The sequence below is a fragment of the Solanum verrucosum genome, unplaced genomic scaffold (assembly GCF_900185275.1).
Source record: "Solanum verrucosum unplaced genomic scaffold, falcon-dt-bn FXZP01000060.1, whole genome shotgun sequence".
In the NCBI taxonomy this organism is placed as follows: domain Eukaryota; kingdom Viridiplantae; phylum Streptophyta; class Magnoliopsida; order Solanales; family Solanaceae; genus Solanum; species Solanum verrucosum.
In genome coordinates, this window is record NW_026020129.1 from 11,223,240 (window position 1) to 11,247,972 (window position 24,733).

Genomic DNA, 24,733 nt, shown 5'->3' on the forward strand with positions numbered 1-24,733 from the left:
TGCTACTTTACTCCTTTCTTCTTCTTTTTTTGCAAAATTTCAAGTCATGGATAAAATTTTATTTTATTTTCAATTAATTAAAATGGACAGTTTTGATCGCAATTTTATCATAAATGTTAATTGTTCTATCACTTAATTATTCATAAAATGTTAAGTTTATATTGTTATTCCATGTTTGACGATAGTATAAGTCTAAAAATACTTTCAATTCAAGATTAAATGTGTTTAGTTTGATATCATAAGGATCAAAATTAAAATTTACCCCATTAAGTAACTATACAAGGCCATATTTATTTATTTATTGGCGGTTTGTTTTTCCTCTTAACTATGGTAAGGAGGTTGAAGTAAGCAAAGTTTGAATAAAGAATTTAGTGAAGATCTCCTAATGAACAAGGAATCGATTATACTGTATTTAGCATAACAAAAAAAATAGCACTTTATATGTATGTTAAATCAAATTGCATTGTTCATAAATTCGAGTTATGTTTGTTGAATCGAGAATTGTCATCTTGTACATAATTATGTTGTTGGCAATGGACTTGATGAACGACTTATCGCACTTCTACGCATGATTCTTGTAGGATGTATTTTTAGTCGTATTCATTTTTTTGTAAATGAATAGACAATCCAAGAGAGTGACCAAGAAACAACATACACTTGCTAGTTTTTGAGGTTTGGAACCCTCCTCGATTCATTTGACTCGAGGAGAGACTTCAAGGGACAAGCATCGCATCTAGGTAAGCAATGTCTAATTGAATAGATCAATTGGATCTTCCATTTATGAAATTGGAAGATAAAAAGAATAATTGGAAGTTTGCAATAGAAGTTGAAGCATGTGCAATATTAAGTATATCCACAAAACAAAGAAACTCTATACAATTTTGGCTTATGAGTTATGACATACCCAACTCCCTAAGTAGTGTACCTCCATAGGCCCCAGCAAGTGTACCCCACCTTAGTGAAGGAGCACCCAAAACAGGGTCTTAGCAAAAGTTACTGGGTTCGTCAGAACCCACACTTAGCACACTAGCTCCGCTCCTGATCAGGACTGTAGTTAAAAGGGTAAGTTACAAATGAATGACGAACCCCCAAATCAAGTGCTTAGAATGCAAGCAAAATACAAAATAAAGTGCAGTAAATTCTGATGATGCTCTCAAGTAGCTCTATGTCGAAAATTCCAGGTAAGGTAACTCTCAAGGCTAGAAGAATTTTCATGAGCAGCAAGGTATATTCTATGTCTACCCATGAAATTACAACTATGCTAGAAAGATCAAAATTCCTTCACAAGGCATGCATACACATCACCCTCCCCAAACCTGACGGGATTACACTGGGTATGTTGTTTTTTGTTGCTAGAAAGATCAAAATCAATAGTCAAGATAAAGTTTAATTCCAGTCTCTTTTGACCCCTCATCACTCTCCTAGAAGCATTCAGTATTCAGAACTACTATCTACATCTACACTAGTAATAGGTCTTACATCAGTATCTACAAAAAACGAGTTCTTTCTCCTACACATGGTTAATAGGGAGAAGTAAAAGAACGAGCAACTGAGCAAGAGTAACCAAGAGGCCATTATAATTCGAACTTGTCACACTGAAGATCAAATATTTAGCATTTCCGTTCCCTTAGTTATTCTGTTAAGGGGGTACACAAGTTCTACACTGGAACATCTTTAACAAGCTTAGAAGCTGGCAGTCGACATATGAAACTACATAACAAGGTTCAGGTTTTTCTAACAATGAAAGATTAAAGTCAAAGACAGGGGCTTTACTCATCATCATTACAATCCTAACTACAAGACTCCCTTTCATCACAAGAATTGGTTTCACATTAAAACAACATCCTGATAAGCAAATGCTAAGAAGAGATGGACAGTATTCCACATGTATTCAAAAAACTGCAGAAACTACTATGCATAGGTAGTTGAACTAATGACCTATTTTACAACAGTTGTTCACGAAGACCGAAAAGCAATTCTTAATCTAGAACTAATAGAAGAAGATCAGTTTATATCAGGGTTTCGAACAAAATGTGACTAGACTTGCAGCTTTTCCTCAAGGAAGCTTCTGCATCCATCCATCTATGAACTTTCGTGTCTGTAATATAAAAATTATTGATTCAACAAATAGATTGGTCCAACTTTAAATGAAGAAATGAATTTTATACTGCTATTAATAATTATGCAATGCATTAAACATAATGGCTAATCATATTTGATTGTAAGTTGTAACTACTTTATTACTCAATCTCATTGTAAGTGAAACAAATGTCATTGCATGTAAGAAAATGAAAAATGTGTTCTGTCCTTCTGAATGCATTATTGAACATTATATTGCTTGAGGAAACTGTAGTTTGGAAAACAGGTCACGCACCGACTACTTTGTGCTGAACAACTACCCCCACCCCAACCCCAAAGAAATGAGAGAAGTACAAAAAATGTACAATCTAACCTCCTGATCCTGCAGATTGAAACTGTCCCACCCACTCTATCATACCATGGACATTGTCAGAGACATGAAGCATAAAAGATATTAGCTAATTCAGGATAATATGGGGAATATGTTCTCATAAAATCTTGCTCCAATCTGACCTAGCTGGCAAGCGATCCCAGTTTTATTTCTAGGATCCCAACATTATTTCAAAAGTTAAGCATCACACCAAATCCACATATAGCTTTTGTAATGAAAAAAACATTTTCCGGGATTCCCCCCAGAATGTTCTGGTAGCCCTTCTGTTAATTCATAACAAGAAATAATTGACCAAATACACCTCAAACTCAAAATATAGCAACCAAGTTAAACATGCATACCTCACCCAAGAATCATCATCCAGATACAAACTTTACAACAATACAGAGTGTGTTGAGGAGTATGAGAAGAACTCTCAGATATTGAGTCGCATAAATAAGACCAAGTAGCTGGCCCTTGAATGAATTTCTCCGGACCCCTGAATATTCCTGGAAGCTCCATCCTCTCGGAGCAAGGAAACGGTCTTCGTTCAATATTGCAAGTGCATTTGCAAGAAGCAGGCAGCCCTCGAGCAATGTCCATAAACCCATGCCCTGAATTATGTTGATATTATTAGTATCTCCATTCACAAGAATCCATTCTCAACTTCTCATATCTCACTTTATTTGTATAATCTTTCTAAATCAGCTAAAATGTTTTAAAGATAACCCAACAACACAAAAGGTTAAGAAAATGTAAAATAAATAAATAAAGTAATTGAGTAAATACTAGCTATTCAAAATACTAGCAAATTAATGGAAGCAGTTAATAATCTTTCATAAATATTATCTCTCAAGAGCCATTCTGCTTGCATTTAAGTCTATTTCTAGCCTTACAATAGACCTTACAAAGCGCAGTGTTTTTGCTGCAAATTAAGAAAATCGAATTCAGGAGCTGGCTGATATCTTGGGATGTTGAATTGAGAAATTCATCCATCTCTCCCCAGACCCCACTAGTGGGATTACATTGGGTATGTTGTTGAATTGAGAAATTTCCTACAGTATATTTTGGAACTATTGGTGACTTACGGAAGAAGCTCATCCCTTGGGGAAAAAATATTTGTCTTTTGGTGGAAGGCTTCCGCTGGTGAATAGTGTTCTTGATGGCATCCTACTTACATGATATCTCTCATGCCTATACCAGCAAGTGTTGAGAAAAAACAATTAACAGTCTTATAAGCGAGTTTTTATAAAAGGGGAACTCAGACAGAAAAAGATTTCACCTTGTAACATGGAAACCAGTGACTAGGAACAAAGAAGGTAGTGGTGACACAACATCACAATAAGAACTTGCTTCGTAAGTGGCTCTGGATACTGAATGATGGAGGAGTTTTGGAAAGAGCTTATTATCACTAAATGTGGTAAAAGGGATAAGTGAACTCCTAATCATGTGAGCATCCTTCCAATGTGTCTGGAAGGAAACATATTTGCAAATTATGGGAGGATTTCAAGAATCATATTAGGCTAAAGGTGGGAAATGGAAGAAAGATACATTTCTGGGTCCAACAGATGAATCGATACAGGGAAACTGAAGGATAAATTTCCAACTCTCTACAGTTTTCTCTGTTAGGGATGCTCTTGAAAGTTGGAGTTCACGGGAAGTTGACAAAGCCATCAAGAGTTATCTCGATGATGATCCCTGGTGCTATCTTTCAGTGTTTATGGACAGTGAGGAACAAAAGATGTTTTGAAGGAATTTCAACTTCTAAAAAAATCTTTTGCGAGGCAGATATCTAGTTAGCCTTTTTAGCTGGTCCAAGTTGACCCCTGTAAATAATTTAGAACTTTTCTTAGATTTTGTTAGCTCTATAGTTTAGGAAGATGCTACAAGGATAAAGCTTGCATCTTCTTGATGCCTTTAAATGAATCTACTGACTTCATCAAAAAAAAAAAAAACTCTCAACAGTTTAGCACTCAAAAATATGTTATGGTTGTTGATTGTGTTGCTAACTTCGATAGGAAGATCGAATTTAGAAGAAACTTTAATAACCAGGAGGTTCAAGATATCAGTTACCTTTTGACTCTATTACAGCCAATCTCTCTTGATGACAAAAGGATGGACTCACAAAATAGGCTTGCCTGCACTAGAGGAGTGCTTTTATTTTAATCATGATGTATGGCCTAGCTTGCGGACACCTCAACTAATTCCACAGGTACCTGTTATCTCCAACCAGCACAAGTATCGGGTAACTTTGTCGACCAAGGCATGGACAAATGAGAAGAAATCACCTAGTCTTTTTTACCCCGCTGAGTTTTGAACCCAAGACCTCATAGTTCTCAATCCACTTCATTGATTAGTGGAATTTTTTCTATTAAGAGCTACAACAATCTTCTACAAGAAATAGATGGTAATTGAGAACGAAGCTGGCCTTGGAAGATAATTTGGATGACGAGGGCACCCAAATTTTTTTGCTTTGACTAGATCCTTGCCCATAGAGCATGTGTCACACAAGTTATTTTGCAAAGAAGAGTTTAATTTCATGTGCAGTAAATGTTTACCGTGTGGAGACTCACAAGAATCCATCAGCTATCTCCTGCAACATTGGAACTATGTTTGACAGATTTGGACATTACTTCTTAACATTTTGGGGGTTGTTCGGGTGATGCCGCAAGATGTTAAAGGATTATATCAGCTCGCAAGGATAGAGAACTGACAGAAAAAGAATGAAGTTTGGAGGGACAGATTTGGACATTACTTCTTAACATTTTGGGGGTTGTTCGGGTGATGCCGCAAGATGTTGAAGGATTATATCAGTTCGCAAGAATAGAGAATTGACAGAAAAAGAATGAAGTTTGGAGGGACAGATTTTGACATTACTTCTTAACATTTTGGGGGTTGTTCGGGTGATGCCGCAAGATGTTAAAGGATTATATCAGCTTGCAAGGATAGAGAATTGACAGAAAAAGAATGAAGTTTGGAGGGACCGTCCCATTATGCATCATGTTACAATTTGGCATGAGAGGAATAGAAGGTGTTTATTGGGAAAAACAACACTCATCTTTTGTAAGCATATAAAATTTACATTTTGGTGCGGGAGCAGCTTGATTAGGTCTCTAGCTCATTTTATGGATTCACTAAAGATGTAATATAGCGCTTGCTCCTCTATCTTTTGTACTTTTGCTAATACCTACTTGGCACTATAATATCAATACAATTAGCTTACCTTATCAAAAAAATATCAAGTTGCTCAAGCATAGAAATTATTAGTATTGAAAATGCAATAGCACTTAAAGAGACAAATGGATACAAACATTCATAATATTCATGTGATCCAGCCCAATTATTTTGAGATAGAGGCCTAATTAATCGATTCGCTTCTCAAACATAGTTTACCCATGATCATTCAACCAATGCTTATGCATTTCCAAATCGTAAGCACGCAGGGAGAAAACTGAAAGAAGGCAGAATCAAATTGTCCAACTGTTCATTCATTTGATCAATATAATCACTAAAACATACTACATGCATACTCACTAAGCATGAAAGAAGGCAGAATCAAAGTTGAAGCCGCAATTTCTAAGTAGTCAGAAATGCATCCACATTCAAGTAAATCTATTTCCAGCAAGGTTCTTTTGATCAATAACTAAACAGAATCAAGCATATTAAATTACAAATACTAAAACTCGCGGCTTCAACAAGCAAAAATCTAGTGATTTTGAGAAATATTTATTTAACCTAAGAACAAGGATTTCAAAACCTTCAATTACAGAGAACAATAGTCGAAATCGCACCTTCAACAAGCAGAAATCACGCTTCAAACTAGCGTCAGATTCAATTATGGTGGTATAGTTGAGCTTTTTTCAATAGATTTTTCTTAATCTTCAATTGTTTCTTTTGTAAAACAAAATGCAATGATCAAACTTACCTGACGACGAGGAAGACGAACGATCGGCGGCTGGTGGCAGGCGTCAACCGGCGGCAGCAGGCGGAAACTCTCAGTGAAATATGAATAGACTTGATTTGGAACCCAGATCTGCAATCTGAACAATACGTATACTTTCACTAAAGAGGCAAAGGGCTAAGTTTCATATTTACAGTCTCCGTTGGTCACAATTTACGTCATACATTTTTTTAAAAACAAATATTTAAATATGGAGTAATAAAAAAAATTTAATTTAACTTTTAAAATTCGATACTATATTGTACTCCTTCTATTTTATATTAATTGAATTTGTGAGATAAAAGACATTATTTAAACCATATTGTCAATTATTGTCCTTTTTGAAAGCATATATATGCTATTTAAATAGTACAAGTTATCTCCTAAAAATATCAAACTTCATTAAAGAAAGAGGCAAATATGAAAAAAAAACTGAACATCTACCTTAAACTTTTAACAGTTTAGTTTTTTTGAATTAATGAAAAATTCCTTTTATTGATTTATAAGTGTATATTTTTTTATGCACATGACAAATATTTTGAAATAACTTGTTAATAGTGACAATATTTCGATTCTATGTCAACCACTAACCATAATATCAATCAATATGAAATAATTGTTATTGAAAACCAGCATTACGTTTAGCTAAGATTTGTATAGTGTAGTAATCAAAGTAAAATTTAGAAAACCCTTACTTATCTTTTGATCAAGAGAAATTAAATTTTTAGAGATCAAAGAGTGAAATTTTAAAAAATAAATGTTAATTTAATTGAGATTATAAGTTACCATTTCATATATAATTTGTTGCTGGCAATGAATTTAATGAATAATTAGCCATTCTTGTGAACAATAAAAATTATTGAATGTGTTCAATTGCCTTCCGTGAACTGTAAAGGAATTAACAATTTAAGAAACTATCAAAAATAAAGTGAACGATTTTCTTGTAATGGTTATTATGCAGTTTGTATTATTTATGTTTTACAACATTTATTAGATACTAAAAGCTGATAAAATAACAAATAAAACTATTAAAATTTAGTAAAAATTAGACAGATTAGGTTATGATCCGTTACTAATCTGTTTTGACTCAATTCACTTTTGCCCAAACAAATTAGGATAGAATTGGATCTTGACCCGTTTATTATCTTGATCGATTTTGATCCGACTAATTGTTAGGGTTTTGCCCTGATTTTCTTTTTTTATTTGAAGTTTTTTTTTTCTTAAAGAAAAGTCAAAGTATTACCATAAATGCTTGAATTTTTTCTGAAAGGAAAATATAATTTTCTTTCATATTTGGTTTATTCTTTCCTTAGAGAAAAAGTTTGGAGATCTATAAATTGAATATCCCTATTCTCATAGCAATACACAATAGCATCCACAATGTAGTCGTTTAAGAGTCTTGTTTATGGGAAATTTTCTCCTAAATATATTTATGTTTTTTTAATATTAGTTTTCAATATGTAGATCGCTTGACCAAACAATATTAATAATATGGCATTAGTATGTTTTTATTTGTCGTCTAATTTATCAACCATCTAATTTGCAATTGTAAGCTTCCGCATGACGCCCTAATCACCTTAATAACCCAACACTAATTACCACCCTAGATCAGCCCAACAACACAAAAGCGTATGAACTCTTTTTCGGTGGGCTTTCGGGCCCCTTATATGAACACCAACGAAAATCGCCCAATTATCTTCCTTCGTTTTCTTGTAGAGAAAGAAGAGAATCTTTCTACAGAGACTGAGAAGAAAAAGCTCTGAACAGAGATTGAACATGGATCAAAAGCTTACAGAAGTTTCACAGAATTTCAAACGATTCAAAGTTGTTTTTGTGCGTAACGATTTTGATACTTAGTGGCTACTCTCCCAGCTCTAGGTTCACTAATCACGTCAAATCATCATCTATCATTGTTCAAACTCGTTTAAACCTTAGTTTGGTGTTCTAAATTTTGCTTAAATCATCTAAATGTGAGATGTTTAGAGGTGCCACTCTTCAATTGGCTTAAATATCGCATTTGTATGGTGATAATTATAGTGATTTATTTATATGCTGATTTTATGTAGAATGATTTTGATGCTTGTACTAGGCTACTGTTTTAGCTCAAGGTAATTGCATTATTATGATTTTACCATAGGTGAGCGTGGTGAAAACCCTAGCCTTCTGTTCTAAATTTTGCTCATTTTATGAAAATGTGGAAGAAATGGTTAGAAACGCTACTCTTCAAGTGTTGATAATTATAAGAGAAAAGACATAAAGTCATCATAGAAGTTGTCTCGAATTTTCTAAAAGACACCTTAACTTTGCAATCGTCTTATTACCCCACTAAACAATTTTGAACAAATATTATTATATCATTTTTCGATCAACCCCAAATTTTAATAAGCAAGTGTGTTCACACACCAATCATAACATGACACATATTAATTTAATTAAAAATATATAAAAAATCATTTTAAGTTTTTTCTTTATTTCTCTCTCTCTTACTTTTGACTTATTTTAATTTTGATTTCATCTTAAATTCCACTTCATCTTCCACCCCCACTTTCAAATGATCCATCCTCCATTTTCTTTTTCTTTTTTTCACCTTCCACCCTCACCCCACTCCCCATGTCAAGTTGAACTCCTCTCCCATTTTTTTTCTTTTCTTTTTCTTCTTCTTCTCCCGACAAATTCTTTATAAAATTCATACTATTTTCTAGACTTTATTGAATTATTGATAACAAAATTAATTATTCTTCTAGGAAAATTTAAAATCTTGAAGGTATCATCAATTACTCATTTTCATATAACTTCAAAATTAGAAATGATAATTTTAAAAGAATCAATGAATTCCCCGAAAATTGAAAGAACTTAATTGAAATCGGATAAAAAAAACTATATGATACTTCCTAATCATCTTGAAATCTAATGGGTTTATCAAATTGTTCGAAATGTAAGAAAATATTTAGATAAAATTATAAAATTAAAGAGAATAAAACTAATAGTAATAAAAAAAGAAAGGTAAAGTCGTGGTAAAAATGGTGACATTGAAAGTGAGAAGCTTCAATTGAGATGACAATAAATTTTTGAAGAAAAAAGAAAGAGAAAAAATAAAAAGTAAAAAAAGTTAAAATAATAAGAAAATATATTTTATATAAAATACTTATAAAAATAAAATTATATTAGTTATTTTAAGTTGCTCACTCTCTTTTAGAGAGTGCACACACTCTCTATGTCAAGTGGACAAAAAATGATGTAATAATATCAATTCAAGATTGTTTAGTGGCGTAATAGGACGCACGCATAGTTAAAGTGTCTTTTTGAAAATTCGTGGCAAATCCAAATGTCATGTCTTTTCTCTAATTATACTGATATATATGTTGATTTTATGTGGAAGCGAGGTTGATGTTTGTAATAGGCTACTGTCTTAACTTAGGGTAATCACATGAATATGATACACCTAGGTGAACTCATTGAAAACCATAGCTTTTCGTCAGAGTCTTACTCATCTTATGAGTTGTACTCTATTTCGAGTTTTCTTCTATGTTGCCCTCAGAACTATTCTCTTTATGATTGCATTTATCACGAAATTCGACCATTTTGTTAGGAACAATATTGATACTTGCAATAGCTAGGTTGTCTCTCAGCTCAAGTTAATTGATATCAATACTATAGCTCAAACTTTTGCAAAGCCTAAACTATTGTTATAATTTAGCTTCAATTATGAAATATATCGTCACAAATGATTTATGCTCTGTCGCCTTAGAAATCTTCTCTAATATAGCCACCAAGGCTTTGATTCAACATAAAGGAAGTACAACGTTAGATGTATGTTAGGCACCCACCACAAGTTTGAACCCTGTTGAAGAGTAAAGTTTGGTATTTAAATAGTAGGGCAGAGGTATGGGCACATGCTATCCCGAGTGTCAAGCTTGTGCCCTGAAAGGGGTGGACTAATTAACCATCAGGGAATTCATTGATTATAAAAAATCTATTAATGATAACCGTCATCACATATAAGATTTGATAACTTTGTTCATGTTGTGTTACTGTTTAACATGTGCAATTAACTCGAAACAACTTATGAAATATTCAACTTACAAAGTTGATCCTATATACATATTGAAATATAGTACTCTCTATCTCTTTGCTTGTGCACTTTCTCTATGGTTCTTCAAGTAGTTGTTTTATAACAAAATCTTAATTATTATTTTTTCGTTGACATTTGGCTTTATATTTGTAAAATTCATTTTTGTACTATTTATATAACAAATTTTATACAAACTTAAAACCCTTCGTATTCATCAAAACCCTAAATTGAGTTGATATGTAACCAAAATGATTTTTGAAAAATCTTTATCAAAATACTTTTTAAAACTTTTTTTTTATATGTTATGTATAGTTATAATAAAGAAAAAAATAATTTTAATGTTATGAATATATTGAATTAGTGGAAAAAAAATATTGAATTAGTGTATTGTCAATATTCTTAATACATGAACTACTTATATTCATGTATTTGTATTCGATAGGTTCTATTAACCATTTTGGATAAAAATGTATCTATTTATTATGACACTTAATATGATGCTTTTTAGAGTTATTTCTCAACCTATAAATAAGGTTGTTTATTCACCATTGTAAGAGACACTTGGAGACATTTGAATAATATGATCTCTATATTCTACTCCCCATATATCTTGTCTATATTGTTTGTAGTATATTATTTATGTTTTACAACATTTTTAAGTACTAAAAGCTTATAAAATAACAAATAAAGCTATTAAAACTTAGTAAAAAATGGACGGGTTGATTATGACCCATTACTAACCCGTTACCTAACCCATTTTGTCCCAATTCATTTTAGCCCAAATAAATTTGGATCGTATGGAATCTCTACCAGTTTATTATCTTGACCGATTTTGACCCGCCCAAATTTAACCTGACCCGCCTAAGACCACCCTACATCAGCCCAACACAAAAGCCCACGAACTCTTCTTCGGTGGGCTTTCAGGCCCCTATATGAACACCAACGAAAATCACCCAATTCTCTTCCTCCGTTTTCTTGTAGAGAAAGAAGAGAATCCTTCTACAGAGACTGAGAAGAAAAAGCTCTGAACAGAGATCGAACATGGATCCAAAGATTACAGAAGTTTCACAGACTTTCGAACGATTCAAAGCTGCTTTTGTGCGTAACGATTTTGATACTTGCACTAGGCTACTCTCCCAGCTCAAGGTAATCGCATCAAATCATCATCTATCATTGTTCAAACTCGTTTAAACCCTAGTTTGTTTTTCTAAATTTTGCTCAAATCATCTAAATGTGAGATGTTTAGAGGTGTTACTCTTTAATTGGCTAAAATATCGCATATTATAGTGATCTATATGCCAATTTTATGCGGAATGGTTTTGATGCTTGTACTAGGCTACTGTTTTAGCTCAAGGTAATCGCATCATTATGATATTACCATAGGTGAACGCGGTGAAAACCCTAGCTTTTTGTTCTAAATTTTCCTCATTTTGTGAAAATGTGGAAGGAATGGTTAGAAACGCTACTCTTCAAGTGTTGATAATTATAATGATATATATGTCGATTTTATGTGGAAGCGAGGTTGATGTTTGTAATAGGCTACTGTCTAATCACTTGAATATGATATACCTAGGTGAACTCATTGAAAACCATAGATTTTCTGTCACAGTCTTATTCATCTTATGAGTTGTACTCTATTTAAAGATTTCTTCTGTGCTGCCCTCAGAACTATTCTCTTTATGATTGCATTTATCACGAAATTCAACCATTTTGTTAGGAACCATATTGATACTTGCAATAGGCTGTCTCTCAGCTCAAGTTAATCGATATAAATACCATAGCTCAAACTTTTGCAAAGCCTAAGCTGTTGTCATAATTTAGCTCTTATTATGAAATGTACCGTCACAATTTAGCTCTTATTATGAAATGGACTGATTCACTGGTAAGTGTGAGATGTAGAGAACCTCTGGTTTTAGGGAAATCATAATTGAGTATTGGAATGAGATGAGCCACACAAAGCAGAACTTATATAAAGTAGTCAGTATATCCGACCTTTAATTTGGGATTGCGACGGAGTTGATTCACTGAGTATATAAGGTACCAAATGTATATTGTCTTTGTGAGATTCAAGATATAGCAATGACTTATCTACCTTGTATTTTCTTATTTTCATGATAAAGGACTTCTCTACCTTGTTGAGATCGGTTGTGTAAATATCTTTTATAACTTTTGAGTTATTTTATTTTGACATTTTAGGTTCTTCTGACTGCTTTCACAAGCTTGCCGCCCCTATTCCAAGAAACATCTAATGCCATCCATGAGTTGACAATTGCAAGTAATGTTCTGCACTCTTGTTTATCTTATTTGTATTCATTATGTTGCCTAATTGCTTCTGAAGGTGCCGGTGGTTGGTTGCTGATTATGTATTATGATTATCTATGAATTTAAGTACATTATCTTGGAGATACAATGCTCAGGTCTTCCACTAATATGCCATATGCTGTACAATGGGAAGTGCAATGCGAAGGCAGTCAAGCTGTTTTTTCAACCCAAAAAAAAAAAAGCGAACTAGGAAAAGGAATAGTGTGTTTGAACAAATTTGATATGTTTGTTACCTTATTAAAAGTAGAATAGAAAATATTCTTCAATAATCCTTTACCTCATAAAAAAAAATAGAAAATATTCTTCAATAATGCAGGACATGTATTCCGTGAGGTCATCTGAATGTAGAGCACTTTTATCCTTGTTAGGCGTGATGGCGTGATGCCATTTCAGTGTATTTCTGCAACCATAGGAAAGACAAAAAACTTGTTTGCTAGCTTGCTTGTTATTATTATTATTATTATTATTTATTTTTTCCCCTTTTTCTTTTCCTGTTTTGAGTTCAAGAATTAACTCACTGAGTTGGTATCGATAAGGGAGCCCTGGATGTATACATAAATCCTCATCTACTTTCCTAGAGTGAATGAGCTAGACGTTGCATTAGAACAGTTGTAATACTCTTTGTATCTTTTGCAGTAGCTTGTTGGTACTAGCTTCAATAGAATTACATTCTACTAGGGCGGGCTTTGATCTGTGGTAAGAGCACAACTCGTAATGTGTGGGTCGGAAGTCACGTGCTCAAACTAGGCCGGACAAGGACTGGTAGTTGAGTGGAGAAGAGTCGAGGGTCAGGCCCATTATCCACCGTGTTTCGAGCCATATTCCAGTGACCCTCTGGGATTTCTCGGTTTAAAAAAAATTACATTACCTTATTAAATTAACCATCATCTGTCACAGAATAGTGCATGCTGCAGCTGCTGAACCTAAGACCAATTATAGTTGGAAAAAGTTAAATTCTGTTTTCCTTTCTCAGCTGAGATTGCTAATTTCAGTGAATTATCATCAAGGTCTTGTTAAGACATGGATTGCATATTGTTTTTGGAAGAATAATACTTGATTGCCTGTTATTTCAGTCTGCTATACTCTTCAGAATTGCTTATTCTTGAGATTGTTGGCTTACTAATACTACGTGATTGATTTAAGCCATGTGGATTTGGAGCTTGGTGAAAGTTTATGGTTCTCACAGTCACACTAATAGTGTTCAATGGTATAACAATTCACAGGAGATATTTACGAGCATGCAGTTGTTTTATCTGTGAAGATGGAGGACCAGGATGCTTTCGAGAGGGACTTCTTTCAGCTAAAACCCTATTACACAGATGCACGGTAACTATTTCTCAAGCTTTAGTTCCATATGCCATTCCATTCTTCCGTGCTTATTTGAGAAAAGGGAAAAGCAAATACATATATCAAGTGTGGCAGAGTTTGATATCTAGATCCCTCTCTTGCTAGCTTTGGAACCCAATTTCAACTAATTGATACTGAGTCTGTTTTATAGATGCATAGCAATTGAACTGAAAAGAAGGTGCTCCTCGTCTTTTTCTTGTGATGCAGTGGCCGTCTTCCAGCTTCCCCACAGGAATACCCTATCTTAGGTCTCAACCTTCTGCGGCTTCTTGTTCAGAATAGGATTGCTGAATTTCACACCGAACTTGAGTTACTTTCGCAGAGTGCTTTGGACAACCCATGTATAAAGCATGCTGTCGAATTAGAGCAATCCTTCATGGAAGGGGCTTACCACAGGGTGTTGAGTGCACGACAGACTGTGCCTGATGCAACCTATGCCTATTTCATGGATCTGCTTGCAAAGACTGTGAGGTAAATTGATTTGTTTCGCTCATAATTTTCCTTACTCTCTGGTGCCTGGGAAGGAATTTTCTTAAGAACATTCTGTTGGATTGTTTTTGGCTAACCTTAATATTTTATGTCTGCTTGCAAAGTTACAATCATGTTAGCAGGGTCACTTATTGCTTGATTAAATGAGTTGGATCTTTTAAGGATTAATTAGATCTCTATGGGAAATACTTTTCTGAAGAAATTATTCAATTCCAAGCAACATAAAAGAAGTTAGAAATATAGGACGCTGGTGTGCCAGAAGCTGTCATCTCCATATTTTAGTACTTATCTTCCAAAGGTGTGTTTCATTACAGTACCTCCATGACATTTCATCAGCAATCACTTGTTGTATATAGCAAGGTTTCACATCCATATTCTTCCTTGCTGTTTGTGCAGAAGAACTATGTCCCGTTTTACCAAATGGAACATGTGTTGAGTTCCACATCCTTCCCAAAGAAAATTGTTTCTGATTTTGTTGAGCGTGTGTTTAACGCCTTGGTAGGGATAGTTAGGAAATAGAGACATGAAATAGGTTGGGATGCTATCCAAAATATTGCTTATCAGTGTCAGCCTGTGACCCATGGAGCGACGCTGTCTCTGCCAGTTTGCCAGTCTCTCTTCCAACTTCTGCATAGTTCTTTGCCAAACCTTAGTGACTTGTGTGTTGCACCCAGTGGTAATTTGACTAATATTTATTTTATCTATATGATATTATATGTTATAGGATAATCATAGTGCACACACATGTTCATGCATATTTAGTACTTCAGGTATTTTTTTACCTATATAAATACACAAACTGGATTAACTCTGGTTTATTCTAAACTGAATATAAATCCACTAGTCCGGTTTCTTGAAGCTGGACAGATTGAATGTACGGCCATATGCCTTATAGAATCCCATGTTTTCTTTAAATTTTTACCGCATTGTCAAGAAGCTCTCATTTTGCCCATATTCCTAGGTACATTTTATACATAGATATGTACTGATAAAAAAAAATACATGCATACATATCTGTTGTGAGTGTGTGTTATTGGCCAATCACCTTAGAAATCTTATTGTATACAATTCTATTATCATCTTACATGTTAGTCTTCAGATTGAAATGGTGCAACGCCTCCTGTCATTTTGTAGGGATGAGATAGCTGGATGCAGTGAGAAGGCATATGACCGTCTTTCAACTAGTGATGCTCGGCAAATATTGCTGTTCTCATCAGACAAAGAACTACTTCAATATGTTGAGAAGGTAAACTGTGTCCCCTTATCTCCCTCTCCCCGTTTCTTGATTTTCTAGTAATCGAACCAAAATTTGTTACAGAAGTTGTCTAGTATTGCAGCTTGGTTGATGTTTGCATTCACTAAGCTAATAGGCCTGAAATCTCTGATAACTAATTATTTGCATTTGCAGTTTTTTTTCCTTTCGAAATTATCTGATCAGAAGTGTTGTGCAGGAGCATCCCGAGTGGGAGATGAAGGACGGGTTTATCATCTTCCAGAAAGTAAAAGATTCCGTCCCTTGCAAGGAAATACCGTCCCTTCAGCTCATCACTCAAACACTCAGCTACGCAAGGGAGTTGGAGCGAATCGTCTGAGAAGATATGCTACTCATCTCCTTTTGTGATTTCAGTAGTTGAACTTTTCTGTTGCTTTGAATCGAATTACTATTCCTTTTAACTTCTATTACGAATTAATGATGATGAAAAGGATGCGTTACCAGGACCTAGTATTTGTATCTCAACTATTTTATTCTGAAGTACACCTTTTTGTTTTGCTATTTGGTCAATTAAAATCTAATATTGTTCCTGAAACTATTTTTTGGTTTGATATGTTAAGAAGTTTTATTAGTAGTTATACTTAAATGAATTATAGAAAATAAATAAAGAAATTAAAGCTAGGTATGAGTTGGTCGGGTTGAGCTAAAATGATTAGATCAACTCGTTCATTTGATACCTTAGAAAGTGTACTATGGTAATAATTGTTGTGTATGATGATTACTGATGTCATAATCCTAATTTGATTTAGAAAAATTAACAAAGTTTAACAACCAAAACGTTATAAATTAGTTTAGTTTCCTTTTTTTTCAACGGACCATGAAAATTGAAAAATGAGCATTTTGCAAAATATAAAGATTAGTGATTTATTTCACGTGCTGTCGGTGTCATATTTAATTCTAATCTGATCATAACCCAAATAAGTCAATAGTAATTGCAGCACAAAAAAAGAAAAGTGATAATGAACCCAAAATAAAGTCGACTTTTCAACATGGAAATATTGTAGATAGCTTTGAAAATAGTTTTTTAGCTTCACGGTTTATCGAAAATAATATCTCCACTTTTAAGGTCAGCATATAACCTTTCATAGACCATACAAATACGATTATATCAGATATATTATCATCGTTATACCAATAATAAGAGGCACTTATTATACGTAACGAAAACATTAATTAATAAACAAATATTTACATCTATAATAAGAGTACGAAAATAATTCTCAACTGCCAAATAATTGCAATTAGCTAATCATATCCTATCATTGTTGTTTTCGTTAATGTAATGTCCGTGACCATCTTTATTTTTTCACAAATAAAGTTAACTTTTTCTTCAACAAGCAAACAAGGACACCCTTGGTATCATCACGAAGAAAAAAGAAGAAATATTATTAGTGTCAAGCTTTTATTTTAAGCACTAAGTGGTGAAATTAATTTTATAAATAAATAATTACGTATTTAAAAAGTGTTGATATAGATAATAAGTCGTGCATGTATTTTGATAAAAAAATAATAAAGATGCTATTATTATATTGAGTCTCCTCCCATTTTCCTTGTGGGCATATCTCTATGGAAGAGATGTAGCATTTTTATTTTTTTAAATCAAAATACACGAACGACTTATTATCTATATCAACACTTTCTAAATAATTTCACAAGCGAGAAATTATTTTTGACAGACCTTATTTAAATGTCAAATCAATAAAAAAAAGAAACACAATAGTGATGATTGGAGAACGAAGTTAAGAAAATAATAGATAATACTTTTTTTAAAAAAAAGTAGTAGGAGAGTATTAATAAGAAAACTTAACAACGCTCGATGATTAAAAAAAGCCTTATTATTAATTGAGTTCCAAATCTAAATTATTGACTTACTTGTATCCAATTTAATGGCTATATTTATGTTCTTGTAACCTTGGTAGCTTTACCTTTAATAAAAGTTTGTTTCTTTTCTTCAATATTTTGGTGGAGTAGTTATATAATCAATTATGTACTTTAATATGGCAATATAATAAATTATATAGCTTCTAAGAAAACACCAATACCAATAATTCCTAAATTATTAATTATTAAATTTTCTACCTAACCCCAAATTTTAAGCATGATAGTAATACATAGCATAGCCTACATAGTCTATTTTGGAACTTTTCTTCTAAACAGACAAATTGGACTGCATATTTTCTGCTTTTAGAAAGTAAAGACAAAAAACATTAAAAAAAGAAGATTTCTTTTGATTTTCTTTTCCTAACTAATTCCAAAAATTAAACAATTCCAATAATAATAACCCAAAGCCTAAATAGAAGAAAGTTAAGTGTATCTTCTTTTAACATGTGTGTGATTAGTAACTAAACTATGTACATTGAGTACAAATATTCAATTTTTCAAAAGATAAAATTTAAATTCAAAATCTTAGCTCAACGGTCCCACCTATGATAACGGACAAAAATTGATAAATTTCTCGGCTATCAAATTTCTAAAGAGAGTAAAAACTATACATTAAAATCTCACCCCAAAAAAGAAAAGAAAAGTCAAATGTTGTGTAAGATAGTGCACACATGCATATAATATGTTCGAATTTAATTTAATATACATGAAAGGGATAATTGTACAAAATGACAAACTTATAATCTAAAATAAATGGAGTAGCTACTGTTTGATTTAATTGCTCCCCGTAGCAAACGTTTGCCAATCGCCTCTCTCCCTCCAAATTCTCGCTCGCCACTCTCCCTTTCTCGCTCGCTCCCTCTGTGCTCGCCTCTCTCGTTTTATACAACAGAACTGTATAAATTGTGTTTCTGTTTGTATAAAGCGAGAGAAAATTATATATACACATGCAAATACACACACACACACACACACACACACATATATATATATATATTCGTCCTAAACACTTATAATTATACAATAAAAAATATTCCCCTGCCCAGTTCTCTTTTGCATTTCTCTCTTTCTCGTTTTATACAAACACAAATTATACAATATAATGTAAAATTTATGTTTGTATAATGTATAATTTATGTTTGTATAAAGCGAAAGAAAATTGTATATACACATGCAAATACATATATATTCGTCTTATACACTTATAATTATACAATACAAATATTCCCCTGCCCAGCTCTCTTTTGCCTTTCTCTCTTTCTCGTTTTATACAAACACAGATTATACAAATATAATGTATAATATATGTTTGTATAAAGTGAAAGAGAGAGCGATTTTTGATATACAAATATATTTGTCAACGATTTATACAAACAAGAGGCTAACAACAATTTATACAAATGGTCTGCCAGCGAAGTTATACAAATCTGAAGAGGAGCCAACGAATTATACAATTGCTTCTTTTTGTATATATATGTATAGCGAAATAGACATAGCTTTCAATTGTATATGTATAGCGAATTATACATATATATATTTGCTATGGAGCGCAATTATGCAAACTTGCTACAGCATACAAATATGATTTTTTTTGTTTGTTATATGTGAAAGTTGAAAATTATATGAAATAGCAAACTATTAAATCAAATTAAATGTTATAGCCATATTTTATATTAATTGTAATTCGTAGCAAACATTTCCTTTTGTTGCCGTCTGATTCGATATACAATTAGCCATTTTCGGTATACAATTAGCATAAAATGTATAAAATGTGTTTGTGTTTGTATAAAGCTAGAGAAAAGTGTATATACAAATACAAATACATAGACATATATTTTCATCCTATACACTTATAATTATACAAATACAAATCTTATTATATAAATTTTAATGTATAAATAAATTTATACAAAACTGAACAATTTGTATAAATCTGGATGTTTGTAGCGAATTATACAAATCAAAAGCTCCATAGCAAACACAAAATTTGCTATGGAGCGCAATTATGCAAACTATAACTATAACATACAAATATGATTTTTATGTTTGTTATATGTGAAAGTTGCTGTATATGAAATCTATTAAGATAAATTTTTAAAAAGTCTGTTGAGCTAAAATGGACAATATATATGTCAAGGATCAATCACTATTGTTTTATGTGGGAAGGGAAAAAAGAAAAAAACAAGGTACCCTGACAATAAGGTAAAACATTTACAACCATAAATGTGGCACTAAATGTTAAAAGCATGTTTTAGAAGCATGCCTCACATTATATATATATATAAAAGACGGATTTTAAATTTTATATTATAGATTTTAAACTACGATCGATCATCTTTTTTTTAGATTGAAGAGTCGGACTCTAGAAAAATAGCATCTCCTAAATTTTTGAAAGAAAATCATAAAAATAAGTATTGATAAAGAAAAAACCTCATTCTACTATGATTGAGAACGAATATTACTTTTTTGCTTATTGAGTTATAGAGAAATTATTTATACATCAAGCGACTTTTTCATACGAATATATATATCAAATTAAAATTATTGAGTTCGGTTAAATTCGTAACTTTTGAGTATATGTGAGCCCATCCTTTTAGATTCTTGGTACCCCACAACCCTGTCTCTCACACATCACTTCCCACCACTTGTATTATTGATGATCTTTTGTCCCTTTTTTCTGCTCTCACTTTTCTTCTTCTTCTCAGTCTCCCAATAAATTCATTTTTGAGTATTAGGTTTGAATTAAAAGTTTGAATTTTTATTTTACACTTTAGGAGTTTGTTAGATATATTAAATCGTTTATCCTTTATATTTGCAAGTTTGCTCTGTTCTATTTTTATTTTTTTTGTTATTTTCAAGAATCAAAATACTATAGTCTAAACATGGGAAATGAGAATCCATTTTGTGGAGCAAATGGTTCTCAAGAAGGTTCAAATTATGATGAAATCTTCATGCAGCATAGCTTGCAATTTTCTGATAGTTTAAAGGTATTAACTTTCATTTCTCCATTACAATTTACAGTCAAATCTCTTTATAACAACACGTGTGTTCGAATTATTTTTTGTGATTGTTATAGTGAAATGTTGTTTTAGAGAACATATAATACGTACTGTTTGTGTGCTATTATTTCATTCTTCATTATTTCTTTTTCCTTATTGATTTGGATTTGTGTTACTTGAGCCAAATGTCTTTCAGAAACAATCCCTCTAACTTCACAGGGTAGGGATAAGGTTGTGTATACATAACCCCTCTCATACCCCACTTGTCGGATTACACATGATATGTTGGTATTGTAGAGAACATATAATATAATATAACATGATAAATCAGTTCCAGATAAAACTTGATCGTTATAGTAAAATGTTATTACAGACGATAACTGTTATAGAAAGATTTGACTGTATCCGTGTTTAATGTGATAAAAGATTCAATCTTGGGTTTTTTATGGCATAAATGGAGGTTTTCATTTTGGATTTAAGCTATATGCATTGAATTTGTACACAAGTTTTTACACTATCAATGCAATTTTACTAGTTATAGCAAGTTCTCATTTCATTAACTAGATTATTATACCAATCTTTGATATGAAGAGCTACCTACCAACGCGGAACTATATTCAGACGAACCTAGTAGGTTTTGCTTAGACCATATACATTTTGATTACGAACCCATAACTAAAACGAGCTATGGATCTGGTGAAAAGTTCAAACCACCATAAACTTCTAATTACTTATCAATGCAAGTTAACTTTTCATGATTGTGTATAATGTCAACGTATATAACTTAAACTCTTTGTGTGTGTGTTTTTTGGCAATTTAGGACTTGAAGAATTTAAGGAAACAGTTGTATTCTGCTGCTGAATACTTTGAGTCATCTTATGGAGAAAATGAACACAAAACATTGTAAGTAATTCCCTTTCTCATTGAATTATTTGTTGGATATTTTTATTTTTTTTTATTAACCAATTTTAGGTATTCATAATTTTTTTAATTTTCTTTTGATTGAAAATGTGTACAGAGTGATAGAGACTTTGAAAGATTATGTGAGTAAAGCTCTAGTTAGTAGTGTGGATCACTTGGGCTCTGTGGCTTGTAAATTAAATACTTTCTTGGATGAAAAAGTTGATGAGTTTTCTACAACCAAGCTTCGATTTTCGTGCATGGAACAGGTAATATACTTGACTTATATATACAGACAGTGTAGATTCATATATATAATCAGTTCCGACTTGTTTGGGACTGTGGCGTACCGTGATTATTGTTGTTGTTGTTATATTGTTAGTGTAAGGAACTTTTGATATTAGTTAACATGTTGTAGCATGTAACATGTCTTAGTTTTGAGGTTAACGATCTTATACTCTTTATGAATGGTTACTTGTAGTTACTCTTTTAGATGATCTGGTATATGGTAAGAACTTACTTGCATTCGGTGTTTTCTTAGTCCATTATAAGCAATTAGTTTTTCTATTACTAGAAATTTTATTACATTTATAGAGGAAGAATTATGAGTCTCCTAACTTGTCATTTTCTTTTTTTTGTGTTAATTTTTTTTATTAGAAATTGCAAACATGCCAAGAAATTGTTGATCGAAGTGGCCTTTTGCAACAATCTTTGATAATTGTGACTCCAAAGCAACATAAGCGTTACATAAATACAGGCAAGTATCTTGTTCCCTCCTCTTCATTAGTATTGTTGGTTACAGGTTCACGTGAATTCAGTAAATTTTGCAAAATTTACTAAATATCTATAAATATTTGAGTGTAAATCCAATTATTGTTGTATAGTATTAACTTGAGTTTTGTTATAGGAACCTATAAGCTTCAAATCCTGAATCCGCCTTGGGTTACAATAATTTCATTCTCAATGTTTACGTTTTGCAGCTGCAGAGACACAACCTGCAGTTCCAAAACCCAGACAAAGAAATAAGGAACAAAACTTGTGTCCTCAAGAGGACTTGCAGCTACCTAATCATGGTACATTATTTGCCACATTCTTGTTCTCTTATTAGCGCCTTTGAATTCTGTTGAATCGTGTAATCATCTCATCTAAAAGTTATGTTACTCGAATCTTCTAGAGACGTTGAAGCACACGTATCAGATCCTCAAAACTGACACAGACTCGGCAATGCTTTTGAAGAGTTTGATTGACATAGTCTAAAAGTTTATGCCGTCATAAGGAGCACATTTTTTACATAATCATATCTTCAACAGTTTAAACTTTTAGATGAGACGACCACATAATTTAATGGGGCATGTTAAAACATAATGTAATTGAATAAGATTAATAGTGTACTCTTTCTAACAATTTAAACTTTCAGATGTGACGATCATAAAATTTACAAAATTCTTTAAATCTTTGCCCTTTTTTTGCAATTCTTTTTCTTTTTAACTTTCTTTGGTTCTTTCTCTCTTGACATTAGGTGATTGTTTTCCTCATCCTTTTCAAGCTCTACCATTAAAGCCTCATCCATCTAAACCAAAGTACATGTAAGTTTTTTCAATAAAAGAGCATATTCTTGATAACAATTTTTTTCTTTTTTTTTGGGCCAATTTTTTGCCTACAATATTTGTAACAAATTTAAAATTGACACAGGAAAAACCATTCCAAGATTTCATGGACAGATGCTTCTCCAAATCCTCTTAACTTCTCATTTACAAGGGGTCCATCCAACAAAGAAGTTGGTAAGTACAACTTAAATAACACAGATTTAACTTATATACACAAACAACGTAAATTTTTTTTTTGCACTATCGTAGTTGTTAACTTATTCTATGAGGTAATTGGCCTTATTTTTCCATGTTACTAATCCTACTTTTTGTGGTTTTTGTTGGTAGTAGTTATCGTTTAGGTGATCTGATAGTGTACTGTGTTTTTTATATGTTATCAGTATGTAGAAGATAAACTCGACTAACATATTCAATAATGTAACAGGGAAAAGATCAATTTCACCACTTAGATTTGGTCTCAAGCGTTCTGGATCTGTTAATAGATCAGTTTCTCCTCTCATTCGTTTTGGATCCGCTGTAGCCAGATCAATTTCACCCAGCACTTCCAGTATTAAACAGAGGGTAAGAACTTTTATCGATGCAATCAAGCTATGTTGCTCAGATTCTCCAAAAATAGTTGTCGTATCCATGTTAGTTTTTGAGGATCCGACATGCACCTATCAACATTTTTAAAGAGTCTGAGCAACGTAGCTGAATCAAGTACATTATGTTTGTAGAGAAGAAAAAAATGCTGGTTCATGCTAAGTGATCATATTATATGTTCTTGGATATGCACAGTGTCCATCTGAGCCACGGAGAGCGATGTCAATGTCCATAAATCCGGAAAGAAACAGTGCAAAGGATATGCAAGAATACGCCAGAAAGAGTAAGAATTTACTTACAGCATTTCTTGGTCGTCATGGTCATGGTCAGGGATTAAGAAAGGCAGGCATACCTTCAAAATACCACGACGATAGATGATGAAACCAGTAAATAGAGATATCGTCAAGTTTTCCCAAGCTAAAAAGGCAGTGATTGATGGTATCGACTACATACAAAAAGTAGAACAGGTTACAAGTATATGGGAACCTGGCTTACTGCATGAGCCAAAGATATGAAAATGCAGGGCAGAAAAAAGTTCAAAAACTCTGTAAAATATAAAACTACTCTCTGTTATTGAAAGTTCATTGCCTTTCTTCTTGTGACCATATCAAATTGTTTATGCAAATACTGCTGCATACTCCCTCAGTCCCAATTTATGTCGCAATTTAAATTTTGAGAGTCAAACCTTTTTACTTTGACCGAATTCGGACATACAAGAAAAATGATTTACATATGTAAAACTTACTATAAGTCACAAGAATTAACAATGTAAAATATTTAAAAGGACATACGAATAAATCGTGCTAAAAAATTTTCTTGTTTGACTCTCAAAATCCAAGTTGTCATATAAATTGGGCTAGAGGGAATATTTC

The 24,733-nt window shown here is 32.6% G+C and overlaps 3 protein-coding genes across 3 annotated transcripts; 2 read left to right on the forward strand and 1 right to left on the reverse strand.

Annotated features, from left to right (window-relative positions):
• Window positions 1–1,748: 1,748 nt before the first annotated feature.
• On the reverse strand, window positions 1,749–6,526 carry LOC125827114 (uncharacterized). Its single transcript, XM_049506474.1, has 3 exons — window positions 6,375–6,526; window positions 2,812–3,063; window positions 1,749–2,098 (listed from the first exon to the last, which is right to left on the reverse strand). Exon 2 carries the CDS (start codon window positions 3,058–3,060, stop codon window positions 2,827–2,829), a length of 234 nt encoding a protein of 77 aa, XP_049362431.1. The 5' UTR covers window positions 3,061–3,063; window positions 6,375–6,526; the 3' UTR covers window positions 1,749–2,098; window positions 2,812–2,826.
• A 4,872-nt stretch (window positions 6,527–11,398) lies between these two features.
• LOC125827110 (26S proteasome non-ATPase regulatory subunit 8 homolog A) lies at window positions 11,399–16,393 on the forward strand. Its single transcript, XM_049506471.1, has 6 exons — window positions 11,399–11,607; window positions 12,658–12,736; window positions 14,007–14,109; window positions 14,338–14,601; window positions 15,754–15,865; window positions 16,071–16,393. Exons 1-6 carry the CDS (start codon window positions 11,503–11,505, stop codon window positions 16,209–16,211), a joined length of 804 nt encoding a protein of 267 aa, XP_049362428.1. The 5' UTR covers window positions 11,399–11,502; the 3' UTR covers window positions 16,212–16,393.
• Window positions 16,394–20,472: 4,079 nt separating this feature from the next.
• On the forward strand, window positions 20,473–24,461 carry LOC125827116 (protein ABIL2-like). The gene is made up of 9 exons (XM_049506476.1): window positions 20,473–20,760; window positions 21,593–21,675; window positions 21,791–21,941; window positions 22,330–22,429; window positions 22,653–22,745; window positions 23,192–23,258; window positions 23,365–23,453; window positions 23,704–23,840; window positions 24,057–24,461. The coding sequence occupies exons 1-9, from the start codon at window positions 20,656–20,658 to the stop codon at window positions 24,237–24,239; spliced, it is 1,008 nt and encodes a 335-aa protein (XP_049362433.1). The 5' UTR covers window positions 20,473–20,655; the 3' UTR covers window positions 24,240–24,461.
• The last annotated feature ends 272 nt before the right edge of the window (window positions 24,462–24,733 follow it).